The sequence below is a fragment of the Bos indicus genome, chromosome 27 (assembly GCF_029378745.1).
Source record: "Bos indicus isolate NIAB-ARS_2022 breed Sahiwal x Tharparkar chromosome 27, NIAB-ARS_B.indTharparkar_mat_pri_1.0, whole genome shotgun sequence".
NCBI lineage: Eukaryota > Metazoa > Chordata > Mammalia > Artiodactyla > Bovidae > Bos > Bos indicus.
In genome coordinates this window covers 34,445,515-34,459,706 of record NC_091786.1, presented here as the reverse complement: position 1 = coordinate 34,459,706, position 14,192 = coordinate 34,445,515, and the positions used below count along the sequence as shown (strand labels likewise).

The window sequence follows — 14,192 nt, the reverse complement described above, 5'->3', positions numbered from 1 at the left end:
TGAAACAAAAAAGAGCCTTCCTCACAAGGTTTCGCAAGTAAAATCCCTTCCAGATGAGACTTAGACAACAGGAAACTTTCGCAGAGATTCTCTTATAGAGTTGAATTATTAAGTAAAATACATGGTTTTGGGTGGAGAGAATAGTGATGACATGTTTAAGATCATCTAACAATCAAAGTGGAATAACTATGGTTCAGGCATCCCAAATGGAGTCAGGTGTCCACCAGCGGATGGGGTTTCAGACAAATTCTTGCATCACTGAGAATATGAATTTTCTGAACTGTATCAAACTCAAGGACACCACCAACCATTTTCAAAACCGTATCTGCTAGCAGCTGCTGGATGCAACCCTGTAGTTTCATGGGCCCCCTCTCCCAGCTATGTAATCATTTCAAACTCCAACCCCGATTCTTGCTTAATGGACACCCTTACTTCTTGCCAGCTCTAATCCTAATTCTTAACAATTTATGGAACCTAGTAGCTTTCTTCTACCATTTTGTAGTCTGGTGGAACATATTTCAAGTGCTTCTTGGATCTGTGTCTCCCAGGCTGCAGTCCTAACAAACACCAAATAAATGCATTTTTTTTTTTTGCCTCAACACCTCTCATCAAAATGTTCCTCCTTGTGAACCTGTTCTGAGCACTCAGCTCTGCCTCCAAGAACTGAATTACTGCCCAACATCAGCAGCTATGGTCTTGATACTAAAAGCAATTTCACACAATTTAAGAAATACAAATATTATTTCCCAATTACATTATTTTCTGGATCTTTGATTGCCTCAGACGTTGAAATCTTTTCAGGAATTGTGGTCTGCACAAACTTTTTATGAAGATCTAAAAGAAAAACAACCAAAGTTATTCTGATACTTGTAATCTTACATTTTCATTTCTAAATCCAATTCTTCATGTGTTTTTCTACATTACCAACTTTTTTGTGTGTAATATATGCATTTGCTTTCCCTTTCTCCTGTCTTTTGGTCCTTCTTACCCATACATTTCTTAACCCTTTATAATCTTAAGGTTTGATTCTCTCTCTTTTCCTATCTTTAGGCAGGCAGTTTGACTAAGTAACAGTAACAAATTACACTGACCTAAGAGATATGGAAATTTTAAAAGTGGAATGCATCAAGAAACTGGGACCATTTGCAAGGGAAAAAAAGATACAGAATACTGAAGACAAAGGTGATCTGCAATTTTCCACGGAGAAGGTGGAGGACTGCAGTTACCAAGGAGGAACTCATTGATAAATGTCTTCTTCATGGCGGTGCAATTATTTCTAGAAGAGCAGAATTCTGAATGTTAAAAAGACCACATCTTTCCTTTTTTCCCATTTTACAGACAAGGAAATCACCCAGAGAAATGAAAAGATTTTTGCGCTGACGCTGCCTCTGCCTCCTTGGCTGCAGACCTCGAGGCCAAGGGTCAGACGGCGTGGAAGGAAGGTCTGGGGCCCGATTCTGGACCGAAAAGGGCAGCCCTCCAACCCGAGAAGGCAAGGTTCTGGACTTACTGGGGCCTCCGTGCAGCCCCCTGAGGACGGTGAGAAGGACCAGAAGAAGGAACATGGCTCCGCTGACCTGGAGCCACACTGGCCCAACAGTGACGGTTGAGGCGTTGCGGCGAATGGGGGCGCAGTGCGGGTGGGAGATGGCCGCGGCGCGCGAAGAAAAGGCGGGGAGCGGCTCCCGGTTGCCTCCGGGAGGGCCAGCGGGCGCACCTAGTGTTCAGCTGGTGGGCAGCTGCGGCTGAGGAGAGAGCATTCAGTTTCTTGTGAAGGAAGGACAAGCTGCGCAAGTTACAGTTCTCAGATGAGGCTGGTTGGTGGTGCCTGGTTTTGGTTGTATCTTCGCCTTGGATTGACGGTTTTTGAAGTAGTTTCCAATTACAGTGAGGAGAGGGTGCAAAGGTAATGTATCATAATGCCATTTGCTGAAAATGTCTTTTCCTTACTTTACCTGCTGCTGCTGCTGCTGCTGCGGCTGCTGCTAAGTCCCTTCAGTCGTGTCCGACTCTGTGCGACCCCATAGACGGCAGCCCACCAGGCTCCACCATCCCTGGGATTCTCCAGGCAAGAACACTGGAGTGGGTTGCCATTTCCTTCTCTGTTACATTACCTGGTGACTAATAAATATCAGATAACCTCAGATACGCAGATGACACCATCCTTATGGAAGAAAGAGAAGAACTAAAGAGCCTCTTGATGCAAGTGAAAGCCTCTTGATGAGAGTGAAAAAGTTGGCTTAAAGCTCAACATTAAGAAAACTAAGATCATGGCATCTGGTCCCATCACTTCATGGCAAATAGATGGGGAAATAGTGGAAACAGTGGCTGACTTTATTTGGGGGGGCTCCAAAATCACTGCAGATGGTGATTGCAGGCATGAAATTAAAAGACGCTTACTTCTTGGAAGCAAAGTTATGGCCAACCTAGAGAGCATATTAAAAAGCAGAGACATTACTTTGCCAACAAAGGTCCATCTAGTCAAGGCTACAGTTTTTCCAGTAGTCATGTATGGATGTGAGAATTGGACTATAAAGAAAGCTGAGTGCTGAAGAATTGATGCTTTTGAACTGTGGTGTTGGAGAAGACTCTTGAGAGTCCCTTGGACTGCAAGGAGATCCAACCAGTCCATCCTAAAGGAAATCAGTCCTGGGTGTTCATTGGAGAGACTGATGTTGAAGCTGAAACTCCAATACTTTGGCCACCTGATGGGAAGAGTCAAGTCATTTGAAAAGACCCTGATGTTGGGAAAGGTTGAAGGCAGAAGGAGAAGGGGACGACAGAGGATGAGATGGTTAGATGGCATCACTGACTCAATGGACATGAGTTTGGGTAAACTCTGGGAGTTGGTGATGGACAGGGAGGCCTGGCGTGCTGCGGTTCATGGGGTCGCAAAGAGTCAGACACAACTGAGCGACTGAACTAAACTGAATAAATATCAGCATGCTTTTTAAATTCCCAAATATTCAGGAATTAATAAGGAACAGAGAATTCCCAATAGATCCAAAACAGCACACAGGAAGCCTCCTGTTAAACGCTTCCTGACATAACACTAACAAGTAATTCTTTAAAATAATCAAGTGGCAAGAAATAAAATCACAAGTCTTAGTATAAATAGTAGCATAGACATTTATTACCCACTCCAGTGTTCTTGCCTGGAGAATCCCAGGGACCAGGGAGCCTGGTGGGCTGCCGTCTATGGGGTGACACAGAGTCGGACACGACTGAAGTGACTTAGCAGCAGCAGCAGCAGACACTTATTGCTCCAATTGACAAACTCTCCCAGGAAAGAACAAGAAAGGATTAAAAAAAATAGAAAAGACAAAACTATAATTAAGAGATAAGGAATAGAGAGTGTTAATAATAGTATTTTCCAGAAGGAGAAAAATTAAAATAATTAGAAGAAAATTAATTAAAGGGATAATGGGAAAACTCTTTCTCTTAATTTGAAAAATAAGAGAATGGCTTTAGAAAGAACCCAAGTATTAAAAAGTTAAGAGAAAAGGGAACGACAAGGAGAGGACATTTGCAAAGTTTAATACCAACCAGGAATTACTATCTAGGATATCCAACATACCTGAGCACCCCGCCTACACACACACACACACATAGACAAAGGTATGGGAGGAGACAGAAGGGGACAAAAAAATCCAGTAGCAATATAGGAAAACATTATGAATACATTTTTTTCATAAAGCATGATAATGCCTAAAAGGATATAAAGAGATCTTTAGGCTAAATAGTAATCACAAATGAGCAAATTAAAACAACGATATATCACTTTCTATCCAATAAATTAGCAAAAATTATGGTAGTGAATTGGAGAAGGCAATGGCACCCACTCCAGTACTCTTGCCTGGAAAATCCCATGGATGGAGGAGCCTGGTAGGCTGCAGTCCATGGGATTGCGAAGAGTCGGACACAACTGAGCGACTTCACTTTCATGCATTGGTGAAGGAAATGGCAACCCACTCCAGTGTTCTTGCCTGGAGAATCCCAGGGATGGGGAGCCTGGTGGGCTGCTGTCTATGGGGTCGTACAGAGTTGGACACTACTGTAGTGACTTAGCAGCTTAGCAGCAGGGTGGCGAATAGCATCAAGTGCAGGTAAGAATGAAGAGAAACATAAGACTTGGTTTGTAGGCATGTAAGCAGTAATAACCATTCCAGAGAACAATCTGGCAGTTTTCCAAGAATTTTTTTTTTTTAATATATTCTGTGATTTACCAAGTCCAGCCCTGGGGATGACTTCTGGTAAAGATTACACTAATGTGTAGTCTGATTCTTCACACAGAAAACAATTATAAATGCCTGGCAAAATACCTTTAAAAACCCAAAGGACCTGGAAAATGACCAAAGGCAGACACGAACTTGAATAGAGTTTACTCTTGGAAGATTACCTTTACATCTAGTAAGAGCTAAGAGTTTGTGTGGCTTTCTTGCCTGGTCATGTTCCACAACTACAACAGCTCAGGCAGGGAAAAACTGCATGCAGCCTCAATGGGAGCAGATCACACAGCATATGAAAAAATATTAATATAAAGCAGAAGATGCTTGTTATGGATTCCATCTTCTTAAATTTAAGACTTGTTTTCTGACCTGTTTGGGGAATGTTTGGGGAATATATAATCAAGAATGTGCATTCTTCTGCTTTGGGTGAAAAGTTCTGTATATGCCTGTTGGGTCCACATTGTCTGTACTGCTGTTCAAGTCTGCTGTTTATTGATTCTCTGTTGTGTTTTACCTATTGTTTAAAATAGGGCACTGAAATCTCCTACTATTATTACATTTCTTCTTTCAGATTTGTCTATACTTGTTTTATACACAAGGTGCTCTGATTTGGGGTGCATGTATATTTACAATTGTTATCTCTTTCTGTTGAATTTACCCTTTTATCATTGTGTCATGATCTTTTTTTTGGCTCTAGAGGCAGTTTTTGATGTGAAGTCTGCTTCATCTGATTTAAATATAACCACTCCTTTCTTTTGGTTATCATTTGTGGGAAATATCTTTTTCTTCCTCTCGCTTTAAAGTTATCATTTGTGGGAAATATCTTTTTCTTCCTCTCGCTTTAAGCCTATGTATACCTTCAATCTAAAGTGAGTTTCCTGTAGATAGCATACAGTGGGAGTTTGCTCTCATTTTTAATCATTCAGCCACTCTGTATCTTTTTATTGAGACGTTTAACCCACTTTCATTTAAAGTAATTATTGATGGGGAAGGATTTATTATTGTCATTTTATTAACAGTTTTGTATTTGTCTTGTAGTTGGTCACTCTCTTCTCTCATTATAGCAAACTAAAAAGCTCTTCACAGCAAAGGATACAGTTAACAAATGAAAAAGCAACATACAGAATGGGAAAAATACTTGCAAATCATATATTTGAGAAGGGGTTAATAACCAAAGTATGTTTGGAATTCATGTAACTCAATAGCAAAAAAAAATCACAAATATTCCACTTACAAAATGGGCAAAATGAGCTGAATAGACATTTTTCTGAAGAAGACATATAATTACCAACAGATACATGAAAAAGTGTTGAACATCAGTAATTATCAGGGAAATACAAATAAAAACCACAACAAGATAAAGTCTTACAACTTTTAGAATGGATATTACCAAAAAGATAAACAGGACAAGTATTATCAAGTGTGTCTGTGGAAAAATTGGAGCTGCAGTATGCTGTGGAAGAGATAATATAAGCTGGTACAGCCATTAGGGAAAGCAGTATGGCAGTTCCTCAAAAATTAAAAATAGAATACCATATGATCCAGCAGTCTTACCTCTGGGCATATATCAGGAGTAAATTAAGTCAGTATCTCAAAGAAATATGTGCATACCTATGTTCTTTGCAGCATAATTCATAATAGCCAAGATATGGAAATAACCTGTGTCCATAACAGACAAATGGATAAAGAAAACATGATATATTTATTCAGCTATGAAAAAGAAGGAAATCTCACCCTACTCACTCCTGCCCTTTCTCAGTCCTGCCATTTGTGACAACATGGATAAACACAGAGGACATTTGTGAAGTTAGTTAAGACACAGAAAGATAAATACTGTATAATCTCATTTACATATGAGATTTCAAAAAGAATATTCATAAGCTTTACTTGACATTTACATATTTGACAACTACAAAACGTACATTTTTAGTGCACATGGAACATTCACCAGAATACACCATAGAGTGGATCACAGCAAAACAACAGTTTCAGAGTATGAGAAGTATGCAAGTATGTTCTCTGACCATGACTAAATTAAGAAAAGATGAGACTGAAAATATCCAAATATTCAGAAATGAAACAACATACTTCTAAGAAATCCATAATTCTGAGATCAAACTAACACATCAGAACTTGTGAGATGTAGCTAAAGAGATTCATAGAGCAAATATATATCTTTAAATAAATTAGAAAAGATTTAAAAACAATGAGCTAAACTTTCCCCTCAAGTATCTAGGAAATGAGCAAATATTAAGACATAAATCAATGAAACAGAAAACAAAGATGCATATAGTATCACCATAGTTAGGAATGAAAAAAGGGACATAACTTTAGCTCCTATAGACACTGTAAAGGATATTATGAACAACTTTATGTCAAAAGATTGACCATTAAATGAAAAGGATAAGCTGCTTTAAAATAACCACTTCTGAAAAAAAATCACAATAAATGGAAAGTCTAAACAGTTCTCTGTTAAAGATATTGAATCCATAATTTAAAATCTTCCCACAAAAAAAGATCCAGTGTCATTGATGAATTTTGCCAAATATTTATTGAAAAACTGAACAATTTAATACATAGTTTCAGAAAAAGGAAAATGAGAGATATTTTTCCTAACTCAATTTATCAATCTTCATATCAAACTCTGATAAGGTATTAATCTTTGCTCCTGAGACCAAAGCCCAAGCTCTCTGGGTCCTTCTGTCTTCCGGGATTCATCCTATGGGTCACTCAACCGAGGGGCACGAGAAAAGTGGCAAGCAGAATGTGAGGCCTGAGCAAGCACGGTTTACCTTAGCCCTAGCTCTGCAGTTGTGGGGAGGGAGGGGGGCAAATAGCTGTATTAACTGAGATCTGCATGCCGTCAGCCAAGTCCAGTGAGAAGGACCAGGAGGAGGAACACAGTCCACACACAGATCCTTCCCTGAGTAACAGCAGTTGATGCATATCCCCAGCCACTAGGGGCCTAGGCAATAAACCCAAGTGGGTGGTGGGGAAAGCTGTGGAGAAGAGCTCAGGGAGTCATGGGAGTTCAGATTGACTGTCTTCAGTCAAAGGCCCTGACATGGCAAAATTATGCCTCAGAGTGGGAGAGGAAATAAAAACAGACACTCCTGCAAATTGGTCCATCTTGGTTTATTGTTTTCCATCAGCTGTGACCAGAGAAGAAAAGGTCGAATTTTCATTTTTCAGTGAGACCCCGAGTGATATCCATTGCCTTCTGAAGGAATTGTTAGTTACTGTGGAAGAGAACAAAGACACATGTGCTTCAGTTCAGCCAGTCATTTCAGTTGCTCAGTCGTGTCCGACTCTTTGCGACCCCATGAATCCCAGCATGCCAGGCCTCCCTGTTCATCACCAACTCCAAGAGTTCACCCAAACTCATGTGCATCAAGTCAGTGATGCCATCCAGCCATCTCATCGTCTGTCATCCCCTTCTCCTCCTGCCCACAATCCCTCCCAGCATCAGGGTCTTTTCCAATGAATCAACTCTTTGCATGAGGTGGCCAAAGTATTGGAGTTTCAGCCTCAGCATCAGTCCTTCCAATGAACACCCAGGACTAGTCTCCTTTAGGATGGACCGGTTGGATCTCCTTGCAGTCCAAAGGACTCACAAGAGTCTTCTCTGCTTAGCTATTGATAAACAAGTAAATTACCTTCCACTGAAAAACATACAGTTGGCATACTGCCAAATGAAAAATTCATATGGCAAAAAAAAAAGAATTCTAGGAATAAATTTTATAATTTTGCTTATGAAATTACTAAATTGTGAGTAGCTTATTAACTAGCAATTGTGATTTCTGGAGAAGCATCGTATTTAATGAGAAGTTCTTGCAAATGAGAAAATCTAACATTTTTTTCACATACAACAAAATGTTCTTGAATATAACAAGTTAAATCTTTGCATTGTTTTTAGAAATTTAAATACATATCAATTTTACTTTTTCCATATCTTTGAGCCAATCATTTTTTATTTTTTCATATTGTAAACAGTGTTTTGGTTTTGGTACTTGTAAACTCACAGGCCTTAGCATTTTGCCTATAGTACCTAATGGATAAAGTGAGTGGCTTTAATCATGAATTCATTTTATAAACTAATTTGCATATCATGTATCTTATTAGAGTCAACGACCCAGATAATCATGATGGTGTGATCACTGACCTACAGCCAGACATCCTGGAATGTGAAGTCAAGTGGGCCTTAGAAAACATCACTACAAACAAAGCTTGTGGAGGTGATAGAATTCCAGTTGAGCTATTCCAAATCCTGAAAGATGATGCTGTGAAAGTGCTCCACTCAATAGGCCAGCAAATTTGGAAAACTCAGCAGTGCCCACAGGACTGGAAAGGGTCAGTTTTCATTCCAATCCCAGAGAAAGGCAATGCCAAAGAATGCTCAAACTACCGCACAATTGCACTCATCTCACACGCTAGTAAAGGAATGCTCAAAATTCTCCAAGCCAGGCTTCAGCAATATGTGAACTGTGAACTTCCTGATGTTCAAGCTGGTTTTAGAAAAGGCAGAGGAACCAGAGATCAAATTGTCAACATCCGCTGGATCATGGAAAAAGCAAGAGAGTTACAGAAAACCATCTATTTCTGCTTTATTGACTATGCCAAAGCCTTTGACTGTGTGGATCACAAGAAACTGTGGAAGATTCTGAAAGAGATGGGAATACCACACCACCTGATCTGCCTCTTGAGAAATCTGTATGCAGGTCAGGAAGCAACAGTTAGAACTGGACATGGAACAACACACTGGTTCCAAATAGGAAAAGGAGTTCATCAAGGCTATATATTGTCACCCTGCTTATTTAACTTATATGCAGAGTACATCATGAGAAACGCTGGGCTGGAAGAAACACAAGCTGGAATCAAGATTGCCGGGAGAAATATCAATAACCTCAGATATGCAGATGACACCACCCTTATGGCAGAAAGTGAAGAGGAACTCAAAAGCCTCTTAATGAAAGTGAAAGTGGAGAGTGAAAAAGTTGGCTTAAAGCTCAACATTCAGAAAACGAAGATCATGGCATCCCGTCCCATCACTTCATGGGAAATAGATGGGGAAACAATGGAAACAGTGTCAGACTTTATTTTTCTGGGCTCCAAAATCACTACAGATGGTGACTGCAGCCATGAAATTAAAAGACACTTACTCCTTGGAAGGAAAGTTATGACCAACCTAGATAGCATATTCAAAAGCACAGACATTACTTTGCCAACAAACGTTTGTCTAGTCAAGGCTATGGTTTTTCCTGTGGTCACTTGTGGATGTGAGAGTTGGACTGTGAAGAAGGCTGAGCGCTGAAGAATTGATGCTTTTGAACTGTGGTGTTGGAGAAGACTCTTGAGAATCCCTTGGACTGCAAAGAGATCCAACCAGTCCATCCTGAAGGAGATCAGCCCTGGGATTTCTTTGGAAGGAATGATGTTAAAGCTGAAACTCCAGTACTTTGGCCACCTCATGCGAAGAGTTGACTCATTAGGAAAGACTCTGATGCTGGGAGGGATTGGGGGCAAGAGGAGAAGGGGACGACAGAGGATGAGATGGCTGGATGGCATCACTGAGTTGATGGACATGAGTTTGAGTGAACTCCAGGAGTTGGTGATGGACAGGGAGGCCTGGCATGCTGCGATTCATGGGGTCGCAAAGAGTCGGACATGACTGAGCAACTGATCTGATCTGATCTGATCTAATTCCATTTTATTCACAAAAGCAAGTTCCCAACAAACTTATAAGAACTTTATTGAACTGAAGAAAAAAGACTAAAGGTCTTTTATAAACGATTTAAATACTCAGTAATCAAGGTTAGTAAAGATTAATGCATTATTTTTGGTGAAGTACTTTAGCAATTCACCAATAAATATTTTGGAATTAGTTGTGGATTATAAGCTTCATTTTAATTTAAAGCATATTTATTTTAAGAGATAGTTCCTAATATATTTGCCTACTATTAAGGGTTTCACTGCTTTTCTGTGATTTGGTCTAAATAAATTTAAGCTTGAGACAATACACTCTGAAAAAAATAGATTTTTACAGCAGTTTCTTGTTTCCCTTCAAAATTGTAGTAAAAAGAAATATCTGCTACATTTTAAATACTCATTATTATCAAAAGTCAAAACCAAACTCTTGAGCCTCTTTTCTACTTTTATATCCACAGATTTCTTATTTCTGATCCCCCAACCAAAAGAATGAAAGAGTAAAAATATAAGTTGAAAATAAATTAACTGAGTTTAATCAACAGAGAACATAAAATAGGTAGTAAGATTAGGGAGAAAATTCAGTGATAAGAGTGGCATAAGTTTACCCTTCCTATCCTTTGCTACATCTGCTATTCTATATCTTCAAAACTTAAAGGAGATTTTGCTTACTACTCTGACCATGAAACTCCCCTATTTAACTTAGTAGAAAGTGAAGTGTTAGTCATTCATTCGTGTCTGACTCTGCGACCCCATGGACTGTAGCCCTCCAGGCTCCTCTGTCCATGGGATTCTCCAGGCAACAATACTGGAGTGGGTTAATACAGTTAGTTCTCCCTCAAACCAATAAAGGGATTTGTATATCTGGATTTGTCAGACTACTGTATATATAACCCATCTGATTTCTGGCTTAAAAATTTATTTTTTTCTCCTGGTAGTGTTTACCTGAGGAGTTGGTTCCATCAACATCTCCCACTGGTTTTCAAACTTTTTAAAATAGTGAAAAAAGGACAACATAATGGGTGCTATAACAGTGAGGCAGAGCAAATATGTCTGCTAGCTTATTAAATTTAACAGAAAGAATTATCCAAGAATGCTTTCTGGTTTATGCTAAACACAAGGACTGGATGAAGCACAAGCTGGAATCAAGATTGCTGGGAGAAATATCAATAACCTCAGATATACAGATGACACCACACTTGCAGCAGAAAGAGAAGAAGAACTAAAGAGCCTCTTGATGAAAGTGAAAGAGGAAAGTGAAAAAGTTGGCTTAAAACTCAACATTCAGAAAACTAAGATCATGGCATCTAGTCCTATCACTTCATGTCTAATAGATGGGCAAAAAATGGAAACAGTGACACTTTATTTTGGGGGGCTCCAGAATCACTGCAGATGGTAACTGCAGCTAAGAAATTAAAAGATGCTTGCTCCTTGGAAGAAAAGTCATGACCAACCTAGACAGCATATTAAAAAGCAGAGACATTACTTTGCCAACAAAGGTCCATCTAGTCAAAGCTATGGTTTTTCCAGTAGTCATGTTTGGATGTGAGAGCTGGACTATACAGAAAGCTGAGCATGGAAGAATTGATGCTTTTGAACTGTGGCGTTGGAGAAGACTCTTGAGAGTCCCTTGGACTGCAAGGAGATCCAACCAGTCCATCCTAAAGGAAATCAGTCCTGAATATTCATTGGAAGGACTGATGTTGAAGCTGAAACTCCAATACTTTGGCCACCTGATGCGAAGAACTGACTCTTTTGAAAAGACCCTGATGCTGGGAAAGATTGAAAGTGGGAGAAGGGGACGACAGAGGATGAGATGGTTGGATGACCGACTCAACGAACATGAGTTTGAGTAAGCTCCAGGAGTTAGTGATGGACAAGGAGGCCTGGCATGCTGCAGTCCGTGGGACCACAAAGAGCTGGACACGACTGAGCAACTGAACTGAAACACAAGCTAGACTAATGGGTTAACACTCCAGACCACACACTTCAAATGTGATATATATCGTCCTAGGATGGTGATTATCCCTGTCGTGAATACCACTTCCAGTAGAAGATGACTATGCAAATGACATATTTTACCATGAGAGATAATGTGAGGGGACAGTTGGAGTAGTTATAACGTCAATCATGTGTGTATGTGAAGTTCAAGATGTATGTGATATTCATCCACTACACAAGTATTTAGTGAGCATTTACTCTGCTAGGTGCTAACCACAAGTTGGTTAGCAAAGTACACATGGTCATTATATTAAGCAATTTCAGAGCTTATTGGCAAAGTAATGCACTAGGGGAGCATCAGTTTGGAAGTATTAGTGTTTGAGCTGCTGCTGCTGCTACTTCTGCTAAGTCGCTTCAGTCGTGTCCGACTCTGTGCGACCCCACAGACGGCAGCCCACCAGGCTCCGCCCTTCCTGGGATTCTCCAGGCAAGAACACTGGAGTGGGTTGCTATTTCCTTCTCCAATGCATGAAACTGAAAAGTGAAAGTGAAGTCGCTCAGTGGTGTCTCACTCTTTGCAACCCCATGGACTGCAGCCTACCAGGCTCCTCCATCCGTGGTATTTTCCAGGCAAGAGTACTGGAGTGGGTTGCCATTGCCTTCTCCAAGAAAGTGAAAGTGAAGTCGCTCAGTAGTGTCCGACTCTTTGCGACCCTGTGGGCTGTAGCCCACCAGGCTCCTCCGTCCATGGGATTCTCTAGGCAAGAGTACTGGAGTGAGTTGCCAGTTCCTTCTCCAGGGAGTGTTTGAGCGCTATATTACAAATCCGTCGGTAATGGTGAGAGTGGAGGCAATAAAGAACATCTGCCTTTTTCTTCACACTTAGTTTGGAGGAAGCAATGTCTGTAAAAGAGTAACTATGTTAGGAGACATTATAAAAAAAAAAAAAAAAGAACAAAATAAAGGAAATAGAAATGTCAACAGCTTCCTGAATGGAGGGAGTGACGTCATCAGGGAGGATGGAAACTATCTAATGCAGGGGTGCAGCCTGAAAACCATCTGTGGGTATAAAGTAGATTTTGGAATATCAGTGGATTGAACGTAACTAAAAGAAGACACTTTAAGGGAAATGCCAAGCAGTACAAGTAAATGAAAACTCTATAAGGGAGAAAAGAAGATTAGCAGATCAGTAAATATTTGATGACTTTGGAAGGATCACAAGGCCACACAGGAAACTGAAAACTCACGAGAACTCTGAATTAACACAATTGTGGGCTGTTGGATTGGGGAGGGGAGTGTGAAACATGTAGAATTTCAGTTTGTTTATAATAACTGTCTCTTAGATAAACTCCTCTTAAGAGTGGTAATAATTTACTCAGTTGCTCATATTGAGTTTTTGAGTATAAATGTGATCTAAAAATAAATAAATATTTCTCTTTGTGTATTTCATCACAAAACATGCACAAAAAATGCTCTGATTCTGTTAATTTCACAAAATAATTATAAATATCTTGTCTCTCATTAGACTTAACTAGTTTTTCCCTATTATCAAAAAAGTAGGCAACCAATAAAAATTTAGTAAACTGAAGAAAAGACTAAGTTCATTAATACTCATTCCCAGAATGGAAAATATTAATAAGTTGTTTTTACTGCAGTACTTCATCGATTGTAGCTGCTCAAAAATATTAAGCAATTATTTATTGATTTTCAACTTTGACTTACTTATAAAAAACATTTCCTAAGTCACTTACCTGCTGCGATTTGTTTGGGGACTACTTTCTGACTTCGATCTAAATAAAAACAAAAATGTCTAAAGTTAATATGAAGAAACATGCCTACCTTAAGAATGACAATCAAGCCATTTTATACCTGAACTACTCTAGTAGAAATGTACATATTCCAGTGGGTTATGCTATCATCCCTCACTCCGTGTAGGTGAATTAATATCCTAGAAGAGATGAATTATGTTGACAAGGTTCCAGATGAGAGATAGTATGAGAGGGAGAAATGGAGGCTGTTAAAGCGTTACACATACATACGTGTGTGTGTCGCGTATTTGTCTTTATACTTTTGTGTTTGTGGACTTTTTTTTGTCTGGCCGCCTGTGTGCATGTCTGTGGAAAAGCTTAATTAATTAATTCCTTTATTCAACAAACGTTTAGTGAGCACTTACCATAAACCAAGAACAGTGCTACATGCTGGCCATGCAGTGTGAAGCAAGATAAATATGGCCTTTATCCTTTATGATAACAGTGTAATAAGACATACATCCAATGTGAGGAAAAGGTAACTATGTTTAAGGATCATATGATAACTCCC

The 14,192-nt window shown here is 39.6% G+C and overlaps 2 protein-coding genes across 7 annotated transcripts in view; both read right to left on the bottom strand.

The window, feature by feature from the left end:
* LOC109553349 (disintegrin and metalloproteinase domain-containing protein 5-like) overlaps positions 1-1,742 on the bottom strand; it is a 148,998-nt gene extending 147,256 nt beyond the window's left edge. The window contains exons 1-2 of one of the 2 annotated variants that reach the window (XM_070781456.1): positions 1,511-1,742; positions 755-834 (exon numbers count right to left, since the gene is read on the bottom strand). In XM_070781456.1, coding sequence (XP_070637557.1) covers positions 755-834; positions 1,511-1,565 — 135 coding nt within the window. In that variant the 5' untranslated portion in view covers positions 1,566-1,742. The remainder of the gene's footprint in view (positions 1-754; positions 835-1,510) is intronic. The other variant, XM_070781457.1, reaches the window with a different exon arrangement.
* A 5,057-nt stretch (positions 1,743-6,799) lies between these two features.
* ADAM32 (ADAM metallopeptidase domain 32) overlaps positions 6,800-14,192 on the bottom strand; it is a 174,347-nt gene continuing 166,954 nt past the window's right edge. For 2 of the 5 annotated variants that reach the window (XM_070781446.1, XM_070781447.1), the window contains exons 20-21: positions 13,625-13,663; positions 6,802-7,468 (exon numbers count right to left, since the gene is read on the bottom strand). In XM_070781446.1, the coding sequence (XP_070637547.1) occupies positions 7,462-7,468; positions 13,625-13,663 (46 nt within the window). In that variant the 3' untranslated portion in view covers positions 6,802-7,461. Of the gene's footprint in view, positions 7,469-13,624; positions 13,664-14,192 lie in introns of all 5 variants that reach the window. The other 3 variants (XM_070781448.1, XM_070781445.1, XR_011564439.1) reach the window with 3 other exon arrangements.